Source organism: Silurus meridionalis, chromosome 13 (genome assembly GCF_014805685.1).
Source record: "Silurus meridionalis isolate SWU-2019-XX chromosome 13, ASM1480568v1, whole genome shotgun sequence".
NCBI lineage: Eukaryota > Metazoa > Chordata > Actinopteri > Siluriformes > Siluridae > Silurus > Silurus meridionalis.
In genome coordinates, this window is record NC_060896.1 from 23,960,422 (window position 1) to 23,984,108 (window position 23,687).

General features: G+C 38.9%; 1 protein-coding gene across 1 annotated transcript in view; it reads right to left on the reverse strand.

Moving 5' to 3' along the window:
• Positions 1-1,647: 1,647 nt before the first annotated feature.
• The window catches only part of si:cabz01090165.1 (uncharacterized protein LOC100333421 homolog), a 172,585-nt gene continuing 150,545 nt past the window's right edge, over positions 1,648-23,687 (reverse strand). Inside the window, exons 3-5 of the mRNA XM_046865363.1 lie at positions 15,957-17,327; positions 6,566-7,227; positions 1,648-2,651 (exon numbers count right to left, since the gene is read on the reverse strand). Coding sequence (XP_046721319.1) covers positions 6,675-7,227; positions 15,957-17,317 — 1,914 coding nt within the window. The 5' untranslated portion in view covers positions 17,318-17,327 and the 3' untranslated portion in view covers positions 1,648-2,651; positions 6,566-6,674. The remainder of the gene's footprint in view (positions 2,652-6,565; positions 7,228-15,956; positions 17,328-23,687) is intronic.

Consider the following 23,687-nt stretch of genomic DNA (forward strand, 5'->3'; position numbering starts at 1 on the left):
TGATATATCGTTTGCATGGTGCTCTATAATGGACTGGAACCCCATTTAGGGTTTATTCCCAGCACATATCTAGTATTCCTGGACTCCAGCAGAGCTCTGATCAGAATAAAGCATTTAATGAAGATAAATTATGTGTATATATTGATATATAATACAGATGCATAAATGGACCAGGTATAAACAGAGTCTCAGATGACAACTCACACCCTCAGGGTCAAGAACAGCTTATTTCTTTCTCAGGCAATAACTATATTGGCTTTCCTTATACATCACTGCACTGAACCTCTCAGTGTAACAACAATACAAAATTCTATTGCTCGTAATCTGTACAATAAATTCCTTTCACACTGCACCTCCATTCTACATATTATGTAATAAATCCTCCACGCATATGAAGCTCTCTCTGTGTATGTTGTTATTTCATATGCATTTTATGTTAGCTGTGGTAGCAAGCTAAGTAATGACACAGTCACAAGGATCTAACTGCCATGCTAATACCCTTAAGCAGTAGTAGATTAATAGTTTTACATCCTAGCTACATCCTAAAAAGAAAGAAAAAAAATGTACAGAGGAACAGTGGGGTAGTAGAATGACACAGACAGGGTGAGTAGTGACATCCTGTGGTGAAAGCCATCACTGCCTCATTGCCCCTTTAATCCGCCCACATAACATTTCACTCCCTTCGGCCATAAATTATTTATGGTCTGTAAAATCCTTTAAACAATATTCACAGGGTGCTCTAAAGAGTAGAACACACTTTAAAATCGTTCTAATGGGACGAGGCCATTTTCATGGATTAAATGGATTATGAGAAGGATTTTTGCGTCTGGCTGTCTGAGGCACCAAGTCTTCGAAGCCTAATAAGACAAAAAGCAATACATGATTATGTCCAGACTAAATCAGACATGGAAAATATGCATTTGTGTATGAATACTGGCAAAAATTAGCTAACCGCAGCACAATAAAAAAGCATTTAAAAAAATATTGAGCTGTGGAAGGTGGTGGAAAATACTTACTAAAATATACTTGTGTTTTTCAAATTTAATATTTAATTTTTTACTATATTTACTATTTACCAAAAGGATCATTTTTCCACCTTTCATGGCTACCTCATGCTAGAGGTAAATGTGTATTTAGCAATATAGCTACTTTGGAATATATTAGTCACCAAACTGCAGTGTGAAACTATATATATATATATATATATATATATATATATATATATATATATATATATATATATATATATATTTTTTTCTTTTTTCTGTAAATACTGTATATATAAGTAAGTTAGCAAGTTTTCTTTGCTAGCAATGATTTCAGAATCTTAAATTGTCTAGGTCTCATATGCATGGCTAAACCTTAGACCTTATATAATGTTATAAGGAATTATGTAGAAGTGTTTTTTTTTTTATTCTAATTGGCATAAATGCTAAAACATCTAACACTTTTAAATATGTCATAAATATAGCTTATCATGATGTACGTTTTTAATAATTGAGTACATTTCATCACGGTTCTGTACTGTACTTTCCACCTCATTATCATTTCATTCTTTCCACCTCTGATTACTTGTCAAAAAAAAAAAAAAATAAGAATGAACTTTTTATTTGTGAAGAGAGACAAGAGAAAAGAACTGTTCACACATTTAGAAGAAAAATACTTTTATTTCTTTATAAATCCACATGTAGTATCTATGAAAGCATAAAATTCCATCCGAGGACTTTATTATTTTCACGTGTAATTCAAATCAGAGATGGTTGAAGGTTTACCTCACATACAAATACATACACAGTTAACTGGAGGAAAAAAAAAAAAAAACAGTATTTATTTCAGGCAACCTTTCAAAGAGGCCTGTTTTGTATTAGACATGGTCTTAAATGTCTAGCAAGGTCAGTGTCTGGGCTTTTAAAACGTTTGTTCCTTTCCGATATATGTGAAATATAAATGCATCAGTGCATGGTGACTAAGAAAACTCTGGTGACGTCTTTTCTTTCTTTTCTTTTTTTTTTTTTAAACCAATCTCCGATACACATGTATAACCATGCCTGTTTACCAGTTGAATAAATGTCCAATGTCCAGTTCCTTTCAAAATGGAAAAAAGTCAGTGTGGATAGAGAGTGAATGATCATAAAGTGCCCCAAAAGTACACTAAAATGGATTCTTGCTATCAGTGTGTCTGTACTCCAATGGCCTGTGTGAATATTGGATTTCCATGGAGCGTTATGCAGCAAATCGGAACATCACATTCTGTTCGGAAATATGAAATATTTCCGGACATTCCTTTGACTCTGCATTATCTGCAGCCAGGACATCCTATGGTGACTGAATATCATGAATGAATCAAGGCGTTCATTTATTTTTCCACAGGTTTGTAAAAGAGTAGCGGCAGATTCCATTAGTGAAGTGTCCACTTGTCCAGTCCAATAGTGATGGTCATGTTTTCATATTATTTTCTCTAAGAGTGATGGCCTTAGTGGAGGACAAAAATGTTGCCCATATGCTCCAAACAGGCCTATTAATATCCATTGTTTGTTAAGAAGCTTGCATAAGGGACAGAAAAGAATTACTGGCTTCCACCCACCTCTCCTCCCAGGAGTGTATTGGCTCCAATCCCAGGCAATTTAATTTTCCCTCTAGACTGAGTTTGCCTAGGAAGACAAGAAGTAAACGTGTTAGAGACAGCTGTCTCCTGAAAACAACATGAATCATTGCACAGTTTGTGGTACGACAGCTCTGAAATGTAGACTTTGGTAGTCGTAAATGCATGCTGTTTTAAGAAAAAGAACACATTTAGCTAGAAAATCAGCCATCGTCTATTATTTACTATTGACATCACATAATAGATTAGTGTTTCTGACATGCAGTTGGCCACACATTTACACAATTACTGTACAATGCTGTATAATGCTACATTTTCCACAACAGTTAACTGTCCACCTTTATCCCTGCAGTTGTCCAGAGTTTTGCTGAAGACTTCATAAATACGCATGACTCAACAGATCCTCGAATGAGCAGCAGCATATGGAAGGTGATTTCAGCATGCTAAAAAAGCTCTTTTATCAACCTGGATTTCATCCGGAAAAGCATTGACACAAGCAGTATTCATGAGAATCCAGTTCATTTAAAAATAAACAAACAAACAAATAAATAAATAAATAACACCCTGAGACTAGAGCCGAGTTTGTGCAAATGTCCAAATGAAATAAAAAAAAAAATCAGCTGTTTCATATGAATGACTTAAAAAGCAAACAATTCACAACAACTCCATAAACCAAGAAGAATTTTACTAGCAATTCAGTTATGACAAAAGACTTCCTTCTATATGAAAAGAGGAAGAGTTACTGCAGGTCTACTGTTGTAGAGTGTTGGAGGTGCGATGGCTGACCTGCATTTTTGGATACATTTCATGCACACCACATTTAGGAGGCGCTCTCATTGGTCATTTTACATTTGTCATTTTTGTACAATATACACATGAATATGAAGGCAATCAACATTACCAAAACGTCTGGCAGGAACCTAGGAGCATCTTTTCTGTTCAGTTACATACAACTTTAGTTCAGTCACTCACAACTTCTCCAGGCAGGAATAGCTGACGAAGCAGCTCCTAAACAAGCCTATGAGAAATGGTACGCTTACTTTTCCCTAAACCACCTTCATTAGCTTCAAGCCTTATTATCAATCAGTAGTTACTACAGGGGAAGCCATTCATACATTTCAGAGTGTGAGTTAACAATGCAAGAGTCGAGAAAGGGTTTTCATGCCAGTAGCTATCTGCAGGCAACAGCAGGCCAGCGCTAAGCCCTCTTCAGTTAGCTATTTTTAGCGCTGCTGCAGTCAGGAGGGATTCTGGGTGGGAAGCGCTGTTGGTAGGGAGACAGTGTGGAGGTTGTGGCCCACTTTAGACGGCACACAAACAATAGTGATTAAACCCCCTACACATTTGTCCCATGGTGGACTTTATATTAAAGATCAGCCTATTTGTCTTCATATCTCCTCAGCTCGATAGATTTGCTCCTTTAATGCTGACTGTATGATTCTCACCTCCCTATCAAACGCTTTTATCTCCTGCATCATCTGTGCTTGATTTTCTTCCTTCACGCCTTTTTTCCACTTCCCTCGCAGTTCTTTTGCAGTGTCCCCCCTCCCTTCTCTTTGTCAGTGTGGGATATAAATGAAAATAATTAGCTTATGACAGCCACGCAGTAGTACACAATGATGGCTATCTTTCTTTAATCTTGTACTGCAACATCAAATTCATAAAAGGCTCTGTATTTAAACCTCTGAACCCTGTGAAATGCAAAAGAATCTCAAAACTCTATTTAGCTCTATCCACATAATAAATCACTCAGCGAATAAGATAGGCATCCATTGATTTTCAGCAGCCAGGGACAGCTTTTTGAAATTTCTCCTTCCCTCAGACCATGACCCTGACTGAACCTGACATCTTTCACCTGCCAGTCATGCTAGAATTAATTTCTGTCAGTAGAAAGCATGGTTTCATAACTGAACCACCTATTTTGCTGTCTTAAATCCCCTCCATGCCCTCCATAGATGCAATTCTGTGGAAGCTAATTCCCTCAGAGGGCCCTCCTGGGCAACGCACCAATGCTAAATGGACTTGGCTCCTTCAGAAAGCGGTATGCGGAAGGTCAAAAGACACCGCTAACAGCCATTATCCTTTCTCAAAGTGCAGGACGAGCAAAAGCAACCCAACCTTCCAGTCGTACTCATAGCTCCATTCAAACTTGAACTGTGCAGATGTGGAGGAGAATAGTCTGGTCAATTCAACAGAGCTACAACTAAAATATATATATATATATATATATATATATATATATATATATATATATATATATATATATATATATATAAAAAAAGAAACCCAATGTCTCCAGGGTGGTCAGGGCACTGGTAATTGGTTTCCCAGAAAGGAGCAGAGAAGCCAGCAGGAGAACGAGTGGCAAGCCAAGTGGGAAACTTATTCTTTGCCAGCCTTCCTAGCTCTCTTTATGGGTTTATGTGCTGTGAGAGATTTGTGATTTTTATCATGATTGCTTATTCCCACAAGCACTTAGACGTGTAGGCGGGGGCCGAGGCAGCAGCAGTAGTAGCAGCAGCAGCAGCAACACCAGCAGCAGCTCAAATGGAGGGATTTTCATAGTTTTCTTTGTGGCACTGTGATGCTGTGATGTAAAGCTTATTCAAATACACCCCCTGCTTCATGCAGATACTTCCTCACATTACTAACCCTTTGCAAAGAATTTGCTTGTTATCCCACAGCAGGCATAATCATAACACAGGCATAATATACCAGGATGTGAAGGTGCCTAGCAATCTTCTTTTTTCCTTTCTATTCCTATTGTATTATTAATAATGAACCCTCATTATTACAAATATTGATTGAGACTCATTTTCTTTAAAAGGGAGAAAAATTATATATATATATATATATATATATATATATATATATATATATATATATATATATATATATATATAAATATATAAATATATAAATATATATTCGCGCATGTCCTGAGGCAGGTGACTTCATTTGGTGAGCAGATTAAAAAGAAAAATACTCTCCTATTTGACTATGCTGCTCATGCAAAAGTCGAAATTATGGCCAAAACCTTTCCAATAGAAGCAACTTGCTATAGCATTAGAAATCTCCAGCTCATGGGCAACATACAAATTTAAAATGGTATAACAGGTCATGTCTGCTGCTGCTACAGATAGTCTCTGGCTTATGCAAATTTAAAACAGACTACACACTTTCCAGTTAAACGTTACCACCCAGAGAAGTACACTCGCCCAGAATGCTTAATGTTTAATGAGATCTGCAGCTGATCGCATCTTTTTTTTTCCTTCAAGCATCACTACTTTCAGCCAATACAATTTAACAGCACTTGAAGTTCCCAATTGTCTTGTTCAGCGAAGAAGCCAAATGTTCTTCGATTACCTCGACAAAACGGGTAACTGCTCTGCGCGATAAACTTATCAATACGAATTTGCTCTCGCTGTCTTTAAAGATAATCTTTCTATCGTGCACGTCTTAAAAAAAGTAACTTCAGAGAATCTTGCTGTGTCATCATTTAAATGCATGCAAGTAGCTTGCTTTTGCGTCAGGTTGCTTTATTAGACCAGTCTTTTCATGACTGTTTGCTAGCATAGTTAAGCATGCCTGCTGACTGCTATGTGTATTCTTTGCCAACTTTAAAGAAAATGTTGTGCAGTTTATTCTTTTTCCAAGGTTGCTGATTGTAAGCTCCCCAGCAGTCCTGAAGATATTTTTCTCTTATAAAAAATAAAATAGTCTCAGGTGATTCAGATTGGTTAATGCATTATCGAGAAGCACAAAAAAAGGAAACATGATAACTAATGTCTATTGATTATATGACCACGAGAGCTTGTTCTAACTAGTGGCAAGCAGATGTTTGGACTATCCTTGATCTATTACCAAAGAAATGAAATGAAATCCTAAGGCGATGTACACTTGTGTTGTTCTGATGCTAAGCTTTAGCAAACTATATCAGAAAAACCCAGAAACACATCTTACCTTGGACATGAGAAAATCCTCAGTAAGGCAGAGACACCCCAGCACCAGAAAAAAAAGCAGAAGATGGGAAGGAGGAGGAGAGGATGGGTGGATGGGATTTAACCCTGTGTTATTGCGATACTGAGTCTTCTTCTTTGACGGACTTGCCATACTCTGGATTTAAGTCCACCACTGTGGTGCCTTTGAGTGACCCATAACCTCCCTCATGAGCACCATAACTCTCGGGCCTCTCCTGACTAAGAAGAATCGATGGTTTACTTGCCGAAGCGGAGGAAGAGGATGAACGGGGTGGTGGAGGGTTGGACGTGGACCCTTGCTGACCACCGTTGGTCTGTGAGCACACGTTGCTGACGTGCTCTGCCTTTTGCTTATAGTGCTGGCTGTGCAGCTTGTACTTCATTAGCAGGATGAAGATGAAGACGAGCACAGAGGCCACGATGATGCCTCCGATGACGATGATCATCGTGCCGCCCAGGAACTGGTCATGGAGCGAGCGGCAGTGGTGATACTCCCTCTCGGTGCTGAATGACACGCACCCGACGAGGCGTGTGGCCGTGAGGGCAGTGACTCCGTCATCATAAACGGCCAACACACAGAGATCGTAGTCCCGTGCAGAGGCCAGGTCGCTCAGCTGAAACAGCTTGTATGAGGCTGGAATCATCCTGAAAGAAAGAAACGATAAAACATCAAAGAATGGGAGGAAGTAGGATTTTAAAACAAGAACCAAAGCACAAACCTGCAATATGTTATTGATTATTGCAAGCTACATGTAAAGCTGTGATGTATTGGGGTTTGAAGATAATAACAGTTAAACAGAGCAGTCAATACAATTGAATTACATTTGCCGCGGTTTATTGGACTTTCCGTACCACCGGCTGTATTGATCGGGCTTCCTAAATGAACGCAGAGATGAGATAAAGAAAAAACATATCAAAGCATGCCATTGTTTTGACCAGTCGATGCCTAATTTGCCATGCTGCAATGTGAAAATAAGAACACTGCTGTTTTCCTAATAGCACAGCTGTTTCTTGACCATGAATAGCAATAATAAGAGACATCAACGCTTAGAGGCTAGCCAACTACAGTTATATTTCTGAGTTTTAAGTTATATTAAGTCACATTTTACTCACACTTTGTCTTGTTAATGCATTAGGACTACAGTTATTTTGAATAAAGCAATGTTTTTTTTTTCCCCAAAGGTAATTTGGTACTGCAGTAATCCATATAAAGGGAAAAGTTCTGTCTTCTCCCTATGCGCTCCTGTATAGAACAAAAAGACATCTAGTAACCAACAGATTTGTAGCAAAGCAAAGCAATTGTGTCTGGAGTGAAAGAGGAGGTAATGAGTGATGCAATCAAGTTCATGCAAATGATGTTCCCGCAACACATTTTTATAGAAAGGACGCATATATTCAACGTGTTGTTTATCCATAAATCATTGGGCTAGCCCATAATGGCATGCAAAATCACAGGCAGGCAGCAGTAAACACGGATGATCCATGAATTATCCAATGAATTCCAATGAGTGAAAACATGAGCGACTGTTAAATCCAGGCAGCTCAATGCGAATCAAATTAGACTTTGCGACAAGACAAAGAAACAAGAGAAAAGCAATAAACAAGCTAACCAATGATTGGACGGAGAATACAGTTAGGAATAGACCAATGGCAGGACAGGGATGGAGAGAATCCAAACAAAGCCAAACAAATTTAAATGTAAAAACAATCAAATAAGCTATCTGCTATACAAGTGAATTATGAAATATTACCTCATCACCAGGTCATTAGTCAGATAATTAAGTTTGAGGAAATGAATATTATACCAATTACACCATCAAAAAATACACACTTGGATAAAAACGAGTATCAGATTTTAGTGTTGAACAAACTAGTTAACATAGCTGTTCTGGGAATTTAGCAAAAGGTAGCTCAAGCTGCTGTTTATATAAATAAAATAATTCCTTTTAGGGTTCCCTCTAAAGCAATACAAACACAATAAAACATATGCCTCCTTGCCTTTCTGAATTTACAGACAACATAATTGTCCAGGGTCATGTTTCCTAAAGGCACTGAAGCACAAACATCGTTATTAAACAGCACCAATTAACACTTTTTTTTACCAAAGATCTTCACTTCATGATCCTTAAGGCAACCTCACACCGATTTACTGGATTTGTTTTAGTAGTCATTTGAACAGGGCAAGGTTGAATAGAGCAGATGCCTTGTCCCTTTCTCTTTAGCAAATTTTGATTTACCTGTGGATAGAATGCAATAACAGTGCAACAGTTGAAAAGTCTCAGTGTAAAACTGAATACTGGAACCAACCGAAGTTGGATAAAAAAAATGGCATTTTTTAATTTTTATTGGGTCTTTTTTAAAACAAATGATTGAGATTTATTTATTAGTATAAATATGTGGAGTATGTAGAACAGGTTTCTGCCAGTACATGCTAGATTTTGTTTTTTTTACATTTATGCATATGCAGAGTTGTACAGAATGGCTTTTGATAAATCCTACACAATCAAAATTTCTGAGCATATGCACAGACACGCACATACTTCAATCAATCAGTTAAAAAATGCAACTAATATCAATTTAAAAAAAATTGCTGGCAACATTAAAGGATCCATGGTTCCTAGTTCGATCCTGCACTCTTACTCTTCATGCTGTTCATGAGTTTCACATGTCCTTTATGTTTTTATGGGCTTCCTATTGGTTCATCTATATCTCCAAAACACCCCCCATTAATCTACATATTTTCTTCTAACTCATGTTAGTTAGGGTGGTTGTTAGAAGCTTTATCTTTTACTGAAGCGAATCCACTTCAAAAAAAAGGGAGCAGAACAATTTTACAGATTTGGATATGTGAAGGACGGGGAAGGTTAACACTACTGCCATCATATTAGAACAACTGACCCTACAGCTTTTGCTCAAATTAATGTTGACCTCTACATTATAGCTCCCTTTTGTGCACCATGTCTGCATGTAAATATAATGTGAGCTCTGCAGCAGGTTAGTCTCAGGCTGTCTGAGTCATGCATTATTCAGAGACAGAGACAGTTTCTGTCTAGCCTTTACCACCAGTGCTTCGGTTCTATTTATCAGAGTCAAAGCCGCTCGACCTGGTGTACTGGCCTGATATGATGAAGACCTGCTTGCCCTGTGTATGTGTGTGTGTGTGTGTGTGTGTCTTGGCTTGATTTGACAGTGAAGGTAATCACGCATACTGAAGGCACTAGAACTCAATGGCTGGAGCAAGCAAGGTTGCATATTGCATTTTTCAGTCACATTTGACATGCATCATCATTTAAAGTGCCCACTACAATGGTTTATGTAATGACACATTTAGAGTGTTGCCCTTAGAAATCACACACAGTCAATAAAAAGGGAAAGGGAAATATCATGACTTTATTCACACAGTATGTGGTACCCAATTATGTTGTGCATACTGTATACACTATACTGGCGAGAGTTTGCAGACACCTGTTCATAAGAATGGCATGTGCTTTTTGAGCAATCGCATTCCACATGTAGTCCCAACTTGCTCTTATAATCCTCTCCATTCTTCTGGTAAGAGGTTCTACTAGATTTGAAGCACACTAGAGTGTGCTTGTGGACATTTGTGTTAATCAGCCACAGGGGTGGTTGTAAAGTCAGGTACTGATGTAGGGTGAGGAGACCTGGGGTGCCGTCAGTGTTCCAATTCATCCCAAAGGTGTTCAGTAGGGTTGAGATCAGAGCTCTATAGCAGGCCACTCAAGACCTTTTACATTAAACTATGAAAATCATATCTTCATGGAGCTCGCTTTCTGCACAGGGGCATTTCCATGCTGGAATTTATTTGGGTTTCTAAGTTCCAATGTTTGCCTCCAGCTTTGTGGTAACTGTTTGGAGAATAACCATATATGGCAGGAAAGGTCAGGTGTCGCAATACTTTTGTTCATATAGTGTCTATAAACCCACACACACACACACACACACACACACACACACACACACACAAACACACATAGTGTCTCTAAACACACACACACACACACACACACACACACACACACACACACACACATATATATAGACACTATATGAATAAAAGTATTGTGTGTGTATATATATATATATATATATATATATATATATATATATATATATATATATATCCAAAATACACCAAAAGTGCAGCGTTCATTTTGTTCCTTGTTCAGTTAAACTAGAAGATGCCTCAATTCACATATGGATTTTGAATGAATGACAGTTGAGTAGGTGTTTTGAACTCTTGTATAAACTGACAGCCTCTGAAAGTCCTGCCCACTTTTCCCCAATTTTACATTCGCAATCTTTCAGACAGTTCCCTTATATTGACTTGATTTTCTCAATCACTTTGTGACAAGTTGAAAAACTGTATGCTTCTTAGTATATTTTTCAGTTTCTGAAGAGAAAAACGTCTAAAACCTTTAACTATTTCAGCAGCAGATTAACATTTTTTAGGTCGGTATGAACATTTCATGGTTTCCACAAGAGACATTATATAAGCAATTTATAAAAACTGTTTTAAGATCTTTCCTGTTTCCTGCATTACTACTTCCCCAGAATGCCCAGCCCCTTTGGTAGAGCTACACATTATTCCTATTTGGGGGGATTGCACATTTTGAACTGAACAGAATTTAAATATACCCAGGTTCTTCAAACCGCCTTGTTCTCTGGAAGGTCACACTCTAATGAGGTGACACACTAAACCCTGAGTTTGATGGCTGCGGACGCTTTAGCACAGCATTTGATAGACATGTAAGTTATTCTTTTCTCCACCAAGGTGTTCAGCCTGCCACTGGTCTGTCACCAAAATGCATCAAAAGTGAGGTTGGAGGGGGTCAGGTGGAGCCTGCTACTTTTGGTATATGTCAGAAATGCGCAGTTCTATCATCATACGCCTGGAAGTCTTGCCATTTAATTACCTGTTCACAGCACATAGGGGAAGAAGGTGGAGAAAAATTAATGGTGGGAGGCTCTTAAATGTTGACAGGTGACAACTGATGGTAGCATTTTTTGACAAGCCCACCTAATCATCACCACCTCTAACTTCCCTCCCACCGAATTCGTCATTCATCACCTTCACATTTAAGCCAGCACCATTCCACTTTAAACCAGACAGCTCGAACCCTCCACCAACACACAACTCTATCAGATTGCTCATGTACCTGCAGGATCTTTGACATTTGCCTCTGCCTTCAAACACCCGCTGGAACTATCACTCGGAATCTCTTTTCCAGTTTTCAGTATGGGAGAAAGATTTGATGGATTATAGGCACCTAAATTATACTTTGCCACTTGCTCTTACTTTATCCTCTATAATCTCAGCAATCTTCTCCTCTCTTGCTTCTATCTGACACAACCAGATTTTCAAGCTCTGACTTGCATTGCATCTGCATTCTCGCTTTGACTTTCCACTTTTCCAACAGGTCACACTTTATAAACCCAAGCTCATTTTCCTCAACTCATTCTCCATCACCATTTCACATCTCCTCCTCAGTTATTCTCTCAGCATCAACCAGGATACAGTTTAATATTAACATACAATTTATATTTAATTGATTTTGACCAATTCTTTTTTCTTTTTTGCTATCATCATCATCATTATCATCATCATAAAAAAAGAGACTTCCTTTCTTTTCTGCATAATTAATAACAAATTGCTTTTGGTGTGCATCTTTTGATGCTCTTAATCTGTCCATGGAGACGTGGCAGAAATTAATTATTCCCTTACAGACCCTTTCAATGGGAAATCACTGGAGACAGTGATGAAAGGACCGATGCAGAATATTAAGAAAGGGAAATCGGTGTAGCCACTTTTTGCACTTTTCACAGCAAATAAGGCATTTTTAATTGTAAACATCCGGTGGAAAAAGACCTTAAGGCTCAGAGAGATGGATAAAACGATTGGTACTTTCTCTGTATCTGAGAAAGCAAAGCACACAAGTTTTTTTTCAGCCAGTGTACAACATGACTGGTTGTAACTGTTGAGGATAAACAGTTAATTTAGAGCTTGTGTTTTTATTTCTTTACTCTGTGTGTAGTTCAAAGTATAATGAGCTGCACACAGCAAATGAGATTTGGAAAACTTTTGGTTTTAAAGAAGAAGAGCCTTGAACAGCACTGTAGTTTGGTATTGAGGTCATTCTTTATTCTGTTGTCATGTGCAAATTCTATCAGGCCGTAGTAGCTTTTAACGTGTTCGTCCTTTCATCTGTATGTAAATGATGAGACTCATCATGCTTCATGATTGTCCTCATACAAACACAGATTTCATATTTCCACAGGGAATGCTCCTTCTATTCTTATTTAGCATCCTGTCTGCTGGATCACGCCATAGCAAATGCTCTTTCATCATATTGTTGTGTCGCCGTGCAGTCGGCCTTCGTTTAAGGTCATTTGCATCGATTCTGATGGTTCTGTCTAAACTAAATAGAGGAGAAAAAGCAGCAGAAAGCCAACAACGGGCCTATTCTCCCGCCAGCTAAATGGAGAATCAATTTATTAATGGAATAGAAGAATCTCAACTTTAGAAAGCTATTTCTGAAGAAAAGTCATTACAGTTTGATGAGCTATGATCTACACTGGAAAAGAATAATAGGCTAAATGCACCATCCAAATGAAAATTTACCAATATGGTGAACCATTAGAGCACATTTATTGGCATAATGCATGTCCTGCTGTATGCAGTGATTGTAGTACTTTGTCTGTTTATCAACCCGTAAACCATTAAACATTACTAAACAATTTTACCATATTACATGGTACAAATCCTTGTGATAGAAGGGTATCTGCAAGAATGAAAGGGAAAGTTTATAGGACTGTGGTGAGACCTGCGATGTTGTATGGTTTAGAGACAGTGGCATTGAGTAAAAGGCAGGAGGCGGAGCTGGAGGTAGCAGAGCTGAAGATGTTGAGGTTTTCGTTGGGAGTGACGAGGGTGGACAAGATTAGGAATGAGTTTATTAGAGGGACAGCCTATGTAGGATGTTTTGGTGACAAGGTCAGGGAAGCGAGATTGAGATGGTTTGGACATGCAGAGGAGGGACATGAGTTATATTGGTAGAAGAATGCTGAGAACGGAGCCACCAGGAAGGAGGAAAAAAAAGGAAGGCCAAGGAGGAGGTTTATGGATGTAGTGAGGGAAGACATTCAGGTAGTTGGTGTGAAAGAGGCAGATGTAGAGGACAGGGTGGTATGGAGACGGATGATCCGCTGTGGCGACCCCTAATGGGAGAAGCCGAAATTAGAAGAAGAAGAAGACATGGTACAAATCCTTGAGGCATGAAGGATATGCCTTTGCCCCTATACATACCTGGAAATTTTATCTTTACAATGGATTTAATATAGATAACCAGATCTTAAGATCTATTGTTACATTAGACTTATTTTCCAATGTCTCTGTGTAAAATTTAAACCTGCCAACCCACTGAAGTTAGATAAAAAAAATGCACATTTACATTTTTATTGGGTCTTTTTAAAACAAATAATTGGGTTTTATTCATCAGTATGAATATGTGGAGTATGCAGAACAGGTTTCTGCCAATACACGCTAGAATTAGTTTATTTTATCGTATATGCGTATGTAGAGCTGTACAAAATGGCTTTTGATAAATCCTACACAATCAAAATTTTTGAGCATATGCACACATACACCCACACACACATGCTTACACAGAAAAAAAAATCCCAAATAGTCAAGCATGGTTAAAATGGAAAAAATAATATTGCTGTATTTTGTTGGCCTCTCCAAAAGTGAGGTGAGTTGCTGACAACAAAAATTGCACTGGGTAAATGAAATCGACTGTGCCACTCATCACTCTCAGCAAAGCTGTTCCTGTGATCCTCAAAAACAGTTTCTCTGCACAAAACTGTGTGGGCCAAATCTTCAAGTAACATAACATCTTTGACTGACACACATGACTGACAGATTGTTGTAGTGGGATGGAAGACCCTTGTATTCAGTTTACCTACAGTTACACTTTTCTGCCACTAGTCACGTCTGGATGTGCACGACTGCACCAATTCACACCAAAGAGAAAAAAACTCGATAACCCATATTCTGTGTGTGGAACTGTGTCTGTGGGTGGTTTGTGCAGCCTCTGATCCCAAAGTCTCAGTTTAAACCAGAAGTTTTCTTAGATGTGCAGGTAGTCCCTGAGTTACGGTGGTTCAAAATTTTTTTTGCGTTCTTATGATAAAGATAGGGGTACGACAAAATGAAATATATTTTAGGTTTCGTGCGGCAGGCAAATGTCACAGCAAATATGCGGTATGACAAATTGGGGTGCTGCTAGGATGTACTGAATGAGATTGCAAAGTTCAATTCTCTTGGTTTAGGACGCATATTTATTTGTGTTTTTGCTGTATAAAGCCCAATTTTAACTCTTGTCTCTCTTCATTTTATGGGCAATGCCAGACACTGAAACAAAGCATACAGGGTGCTTCACCCTCCAATACATATACATATTATAAAGTTTATACATTATGGTACTGTAAATTGCTTTGTTTTACTAAATTATGTATTGTAATTTGATACAATTATTATTATTAGGTTCCCTGGTGGTCTAGTGGTTAGGATGCGGCGCTCTCACCGCTGCGGCCCGGGTTCAATCCCCGGTCAGGGAACCAACCACAGCCACTTTCAGTGCCGGTCCCAAGCCCGGATAAATTGGGGAGGGTTGCGCTAGGAAGGGCATCCAGCGTAAAAACATGTGCTAAATCAAACATGCGGAGGATCCGCTGTGGTGACCCCTGATGGGAGAAGCCGAAAGAAAGTTTAATTTGATACAATTAATAACAATTTACATCATATTTCCCCATACTGAACACCATTCTTTAAGATTCCTAAATATGCTAGGTCTCGATATTTGTTATTTGTTATAAGTTATGATGGTGTCATTGGAACATTTTTCCTTCGTAAGTCAGGGACTACTTGTGCTGCTAATGTTCAAAAAAATTACAATCAATAAATTTGTGAATGCAAACTCAAAACAGCTCTTCAGCTTATGCTTTTTCTTATGCCATTTATCTTGATTAATGACTGCTAGCAATAACATTCATTAAAGGTTTCCTTTTCCCAACACCAGCCAGTTAAACTGCAAGGAAAAGTACATCTTTCATCTGACATATGTCAAACATAACAAATCAGCCATAGGAATATTCTGTTTCTCAGTAAGACACCAAACTAAAACCTTAGGCTTAGCTGATTATGACTAAGACAGGAAAGATCTGTGGATCCTGTGAACTCTGACAGATGCAGTAAATGTTGCACAATGATCCCCTGTAGAGATTCTATTCCAAAAAAATAAAAAATCACCAACTGATGCTGGTAATAATAAATCAGAAAAGCAAGTCACACTCACCTGTAAATGAGGATCTCGTCCGTGGAGCTGTTGTACTGGATCTGGTACATGCGAACCCCAGGGATATGGCTTTGTGAAGGCCAGCGGATGGTGACTGATGTGGCTGTTAACTCAGTCACACTGACCCGCTGTTCCACTCTTGTCTGCCCCCCACTGCTGTTTGACTTGATGGAGGTGGGCATGTCTGAGGGTCCTGGTTCTGGTTCGAGTTTTGGGTCGTAGTGTGGCGAGGGGTTCACCACAAGTTCCACAGGGGCTGTGGCCTCTCCAGCCGCATTGGATGCGATACAGGTAAACACACCTGAATCTTTTACAGTGGCTGTAAGGATGTCCAGAGAGCCGTTCTCAAAGGCGGTTGTTCGAGACGTGTTTGCGATCAGCTTGCCGTCCGGACTCACCCAGTGTGTCGTAGGTTCAGGGTCTCCCACAGACCTGCACCTCAAGCTCACCTCTTGACCCTCCATTACAAACATCTTAGAAGTGTGGCGTGTGATCATGGGTGGCTCACACACAAACTCCTCCTCACGGATGGTCCAGAAGTACTTCCCTGCTAGTTCTTTCGGAGAGGCACAAGTCTCAAGATCGTCCTCTCGGGTCAGTCGCCTTAACCACACCAACTCACAATTGCAGTGCAGCGGGTTTCCACCGAAACTCAGCACTAGTGCTGTTAATGGCGAGCCCTTGGTTTTTGCATAAACCGGTATACGCAGAAACAGAGGGTCTGGAGGAATTTTCTTCAGTTTGTTGGAGGTCATATCCAGCCTGGCTAGCTTGTGCAGGTTGGAAAAAATGCCCTCCGGCACAAACTCGATTAGGTTGTGATCCAAGCTAAGTGTATTGACACTGACAAGGAGAGCTATGGTATCCCATGGCACATTTACCAGGTTGTTGTAGGACAGATCCAGATCTTCTAATGTTTCTAGGAAGTCTTGAAAGGCTCCATGGGAAATGTGTTGCAGCTGGTTGTTGGCCAGGATTAGGTGGCGCAGGTTGACCAGGCCTTGCAGATGAGCGTCGTCTAGGGCTGTGAGCCGGTTGGCATCGAGGTGCAGCGCATGGAGCTCCTGCAGGTCGGAAAAGGCATAGGGCAGGATGAGGCTGATGGTGTTGCGAGACAGAGTCAGATGGATGAGACTGCTCATGTTGGCGAAGTCACGGTGCCGGAGTGTTGTGATGAAGTTGTCCATGAGCCGAAGTTCAGCTGTCTGCCGGTCGATGTTGGGTGGCACGAAGAGCAGGCCTGTCTTGGCACACAAAACTGTGTAGGAGGGGAGGAGATTCTGACAGGTGCAACGCTTTGGGCACAGCATAGCGGCAATGGGCAGCACCAGCAGAGACAGGCACAAGAGCGCTCGTTCCATGGCTGCACACCTGCGAAATCAGAAGAGGTCCAACACAGAGAAAGAAATTTTAGCATGCATGTTGAGTACACACTCTGGAATTCTTTTCCTGCCTCTCTTTTAAACATAGACATACACCCAAGGGAAAAGCAAAGCACCACATTTTGAGCCAAAACATTTTTATATTCAGACAAAAAAATGTAGACACTTAACAGTCAAAAATACATCTACTAGCTGCCATTGACATATTATAGATATCAAACATGTCACTGTCAAGCAGGTTATTATCTGATTTAAAACAATTTGTCAGTTTGGTTTATGTTTGTTCACATTTATCAGACCATCTATAGAGTCAAGCACAATTTCTAAAAAGTTTTTTTACTTCTGGAGTGTTTGTACTGTAGATAGTTTGACTAAACTGGACTATACAGTCTTATCCTCTTTCCTCAAACACACACACACACACACACACACACACACACACACACACACACACACACACACACAAAGAATGGCACAATTACACTTTTTTTTTCTCAAATGTGCCTATGGGATGCTCCATCTAAAATGGTATCTATAATTAAATTTGTGATCACAAAGCATTCATTCCAATGTCCCCGCCAAAAAAATTGATACAATGAGCTCTTTAATTAATTACTTCCTATTTTGTGCAACTATTTTAAGGCATAAAAAAGCAAAGTAATTACTTAATCTCACAGATACTTGGACCATTGGATTACAAAATTACAAACTGCCACAAGCAAAATCAGATGATTGCAACATTTACACCTAATGCATTCAATCCCCTGTGCTGATCCCAGGACAAGAATAAATAATGTATATGATGCTTGGAATCATTTAATGCATTCTATTGTTACAAAAAAACATCCACACTGCCACTCCCTACTGAAATGTATGCAGGCAGGAACTGCAGAGCAGAAAGAATAGAAAAGTGGAATTTGTGTGTGTGTTATAGTGAGGTTGCGCCAGAGCTGCCAGCATGCTAAACTTAATTGCCCTCCACCACATCATAGTCAGAATATATGACATCCACTCCATTTTCATTCAAATTTATATATGATACAGTGAGCCCGTTGCACCAGCTGTGTGAATGAGTAATTATTTTGCGTCAATGCTCGCCGCCAATGCTAATGAACATCTGATTTGTGGCCTGTATTGTTTGTGCGTGTACTTCCACGTTAATAACTTTTGCATAAAAGCACATAAATGTAATTATTTTCACCACCAGCACACGGCTTGAACGAATATCAAGAAGCTGTGCATGGAGAGATGAAAGGGACATGCCATCTGCAGAGGAGGAGGAAACGCAGGAGCTATTTTACGCCGCTCAGTCAGCAGGGGGAAACGTCGAGCTTTGGGTTTGCGTGTCAGAAACGGTAAGTGCATTGGAAAGGAATAAGAGTAGGAATGTGAGCATTTGAGCGAAAGGAAGTGGTGATGCATCCAGGCCAGCTTAAGCCCCCACTCTCCATTACGCACAAAGTCATGGCCAACCCATCGGAGAATCAGCCATTATCCACACAACTAACTAAGGAAAGGTCTTTCTTTTTAGCCTTCTCGTTTTCCTCCATCTCTTTACTCTGAGGAATGTTGCATCAGCCTTATACAAGCACATATTTGTTAAATGTTTTCTCAAAAAAATGAAAGAGCAAAAAGATACGCTTCACAAATCAACACCCAAGACATTCTCAGTGCTCCTTCTATTTCATAACACTTCTCTACATCCATTCCCAGGATGCCATCTTTGATCTCAGTGTGTGTCATGTTAGTATGTGTAATTCAACCACAGTATGTTGGGATAGGATGGATAGACAAAGATGCGTTATGTGTGTTTACCTGCTATGTTCATTGTAGCACTAAGTATAGTAAAAGTAGAACTGATTATTTTACAAAACTGTTGAGCTGCTGAATTTGACTAACAGCAGCCTGACAATCGTTCAGATCATAGTTTTACGTCAATCCACTTGGTACATCAATGTTATCATTTCTATAGTAATACTTTATGACCAGAGACTTTTATAGTGGATGCTGTACATAGACTAAAACTATTATTAATAAAAATAACAAATAGGTTGCCATTTAACATGCATTAAAAGAGTTTAACAATGGACATTTCTGTAAATGAGACCTGTAACTATAATCTGTTGAAAGTTCGACATTGCCATAGAATAAATAATATAATTTTCACCCAAATAATTAGGGGCAATTTAATATGTAGTCATATTTATCTATTGTTCATTTACATCTATGTGTTTAAGTTAACAATCACTAAAACCCATTTGTAGTCTTTTTTTTTATTTATTATAATTCCAAGTTTTTTTGTGCTTCATTTGATAAATATACTATTGTTTTTAAAATATAGGCTAAAATGAGTAGAAACTATGACTATAAACAGGTTTGAGTATTTTATAGATTTCTTTTTATTGTAATATTATGAAAAAAATAATACTACACCCATTTGACTGTAAGATATGATTCCTTATATATAAGTGCCCAAATATGAAGCGTTTTCTGTGAGCTAAAAAAAGGGACTGAATTGAATTAAACAGAAAACAGAAAAGCAAGAGGTCAATTTTTTGTGCGTTCAGCTTCATTCTTTTTCCACTGTAGACGTTTATGGAATTTATTTCAGCCACTTCACTGCCAATATACACACTTCTAGGTTTCATTTTTCTTCGGTCTGTCCCTCCCTTCTCACAACACCCCTTTCCTCATTCGCAACCACCGTGTGCATGAATTTTTCAGAGGTGCAGGTGACTCCAAGGATGTTTGAAAGGAAACAGTCTGAGCATGTGCAAAGCAACCCCAGCCATCTGAATATTAATAAAAAGCCATGTAGGTAAACATCAAGCACACAGAGGCCATATTGTAGTTATGGACTCTTAATATACAATGGAAGATATATTCTCATGTAAAACTCTGTCGTTGCAAGGTTTTTAGCATGAGAAGTTAATGGAGTGGAAACAAGGCTATGTTTTGATGGTCTGACTTACTGGCAAAAGGTCCAGAGGGACGAGAACTAAAATAGCAGGGTCTGATTATTGATACTTTCTATGGATTTTCTGTCAAATTGAATACAATTAAAATATTAAATCATTAAATATACTATATTTATTTTGCCTGCCACTTTAAGCTGTGAATGATTTCAAATCCTTTGGAGCCAAGCTTATTATTCACTTATTAATTTTAATGCATTTTATGCAGTGACTGCTATGAATGATCAGGAACAGTAATAGGAAAGGTATGTAATTATGAAAATAAGGACCATCATCCGAGAGTTCAAGAGGTTAAAAGCAAGTTGCAATTTGGACAAAGCTACATATGTCCTTATTTAAACAAATTAGAAATTTAAGACAACTTACATTGAATGGTCTTACCTCAGCTTCGGGTTTAAGGAACGAAAGCATACATGATCAACGCACTATCATAAGATATTTTCACAAATGACATCTCAGACATCTCATCATAATCGTGCTACATAGGGCCACTGGATTTAAAATTTGATTGAATCAGATTCTATAATAATTGCAAGTTGCCAATTGAAAGACACTGATAGCATATTAATGGCTTGTCAGAATTATGGCGTTATGAGTTTTTGACTTGACAGTTGAAATGCAATGTTATATAAAAAAGCATTAACATAGGAGTAGGAGGCAGCAATTTCAGTAAGAAAAAAAAAAACACAGCAGAGTGTACGGTGGCCGAGGAGTACAAAACACATTAACAAATCAGGAAACAAATTAACAAATTGGAAAACACTTACAAATCCGAAAACAAAATAACAAATGCAAAAACAAAATAACAAATCCGAAAACACAATGACGATTCAGACAAACCGGAAAAGGTAGGTATACCATGTGTTTATTTTTTGTATTTTGTTGTGCAGAACAGTTGGCATCCTGTCCTTGAGCTGACTTGGGTCTAATTTCAGTCTGAACTGTAAAACATTGTGGTAATATGACATCTTTGGCCACATGCTTTTTCTTCATAGCCCTGATTGAGGCAGAGGGAACTGAGGAAGAGGTTGCGAAGTGGTATTTGCACATGGCATGCTCTGCACTTCCGGAGTGTTGCTGAGTGCTACATCAGAAGCCCCAAGGATTACACCCAAGCATAAGGTGTAAATTTCAGTCATTCTCCTTGTGCCTGCATGCTGAAGTCAGGCAAAAGTGTCTAAACAATCCATAAACAGCACTTCACCCATGACCCAAATATGCCATTTCAGCCAGCATGGGTGCTAAAGTGGCACCATTTATGAACGTAATTACAAGGGGAAGAAAACCCCAACATCTCTCACAAACTACCCCGAAATGCGGTGTTTATCGGCATCTGATAAGTATCATGTAATGGTGGTCGAGTGGAAGGAGGGGCAGGGCATAGTTTTTGACCGCTTGAGTGCTGAATAATTGCAGGTTGTTGAGATTTTAAAAGAAAAGCATGGGTCAGATAGGTGCTTGTCCAGCAATTATTCTTTACTATGCATTAGCTAGGAGCAGGCTGCACCTGCATGCATTACCAGATTGATGAGAGGTGAGAGGAGAAAGAGCATATTGCAGCTGGATTAGCATCACGATCTGTGTTTATACCACTCAATAGGAGCGTTTCCTATTAACTGAACCCAAGCCAACATAGCAAAAACAAGCATTTAAAAACAGCTCTCGCTGTGACCACAAAGATGTTTTTTAACACTTTCTAGAGAGGAAAAGTGACCAGTCATAATTGTCCACTACCATTATGTGTTACTTAACTAGTAATTAACTGGAATTCCTTTGAAAAAAAGGAAAAATTGAAGCCGAATGCCCCTCACACGTCTCTGAGTTGGTTACACATTGATTATACACTTTTGTAACATAATTGCTCTGCCTATGAATATTATAATCCGGCTCAATTACCATAATAAAGCTAGTTTGTGGCACAGACAGTGATTTGGGTGTACGGGGGGCTGCATGTTTGTTATTTCTGGATGAGAATTTCTAAAATATATACAGTGCTCTGAAAAGTCTACTGCTCCTGCGGTTCACATTTGCATATTTACGCGTCTATGAATATTCACACGGCACATTCTGAGAATAAGTCATTTTTAACCTGAATTTCTCAGCTCCCTTTCGCACACATCTACACCTACATCAAATTCTTTTGTCTTTCGCACACATCTAACGTCCAAATAGTCTCTTTCTTTTTTTGTTGCATGTACCAAATTTGTTCACATTTGCATAAAAAAACAGGAATGCCAGATTTCATTTTTGTCCCGAAACACTAGGCACGCTAGCTCTCGAGCCTCTCTGCATTTCAGGTAACCAAAAAAACCAAAAACAAAAAACCAGGGTGCGAGATGAGTATGAGTGTGACAGAAGAGCTGTGGTCCTCCTATGCACGCTCTTTGCAGATGCACTTGACAGATCCATCAACACTGTGCATGCAGTCGCTGCTACTGTGGCTTCCAGGGGCTGTGCATCATCCCAATTATATTAAACAACCAAACCCACTCTATCTGGCCCTCTTCAGCCCACATTGAGCCACACTGAGCTCCCGAGGAGTAGGACTGTGAAGTTCATGAGATGACAGTAATGATGCTGAGGCATCAGTGCAGGCAGCAACAGTAACACTAATCTGTCAAGTTCAGCAAAAGAGTAAATGCTGTTAGTGCTAGTAATTACTACACCTCATGATCCACCCCAGTGCTGTCTCTAATAGGGCTGACCTTCAGAACGGAAAGCTTCTGCGAGAGTTCAGAGGAAAAGCTTAAAAACACACTCGTGCATGCACACACACAATATACACATAGACACATATTCATAAATAAATATACACATTTCAAAAGGAATCTTGAAGTACAGTTCAATTCAGCAATTATATACCATTATATTGCCGCATAACTAATACCAGCAATGGACAAAAAATATATTTTTTGCTGCTGAAAGTACAAGAAATGAGTTTACAGAAAAAATAGCTCTTTCTATTTGCCCTCTGATATTGATTTATGACTGCAACCTTTTGAAAGTCTTATAAGCCAAAAGGATTAGGAAGTGATGAATATGTAATGAAGGAAGTGATTGTATATATATTCGAACAGAATCTCTCTCGCTCCCATTCCTATAAATTTGTCATTAGGTTGCACCTAGTCTTGCAATCCAGTGCTGTAACAGGTCTGGAAAAACCTAGTTTCCTTTATAAAAACGTGGCCAAGACATTTTACAGAAAGAGGCCATTTCATTGATGACCAGCTGTTTTCCATTTTGTTGGCTGTCAAACATGGATTTAAGACCTTTTCTGGAACTAACGATTACTTGGTACATATAAAAACAGCCAGTGTGAGAGACCCAGGAGAGACAGTCAGACATCAGCTGGTGAAGGTTGTGGGTAGAAAAAA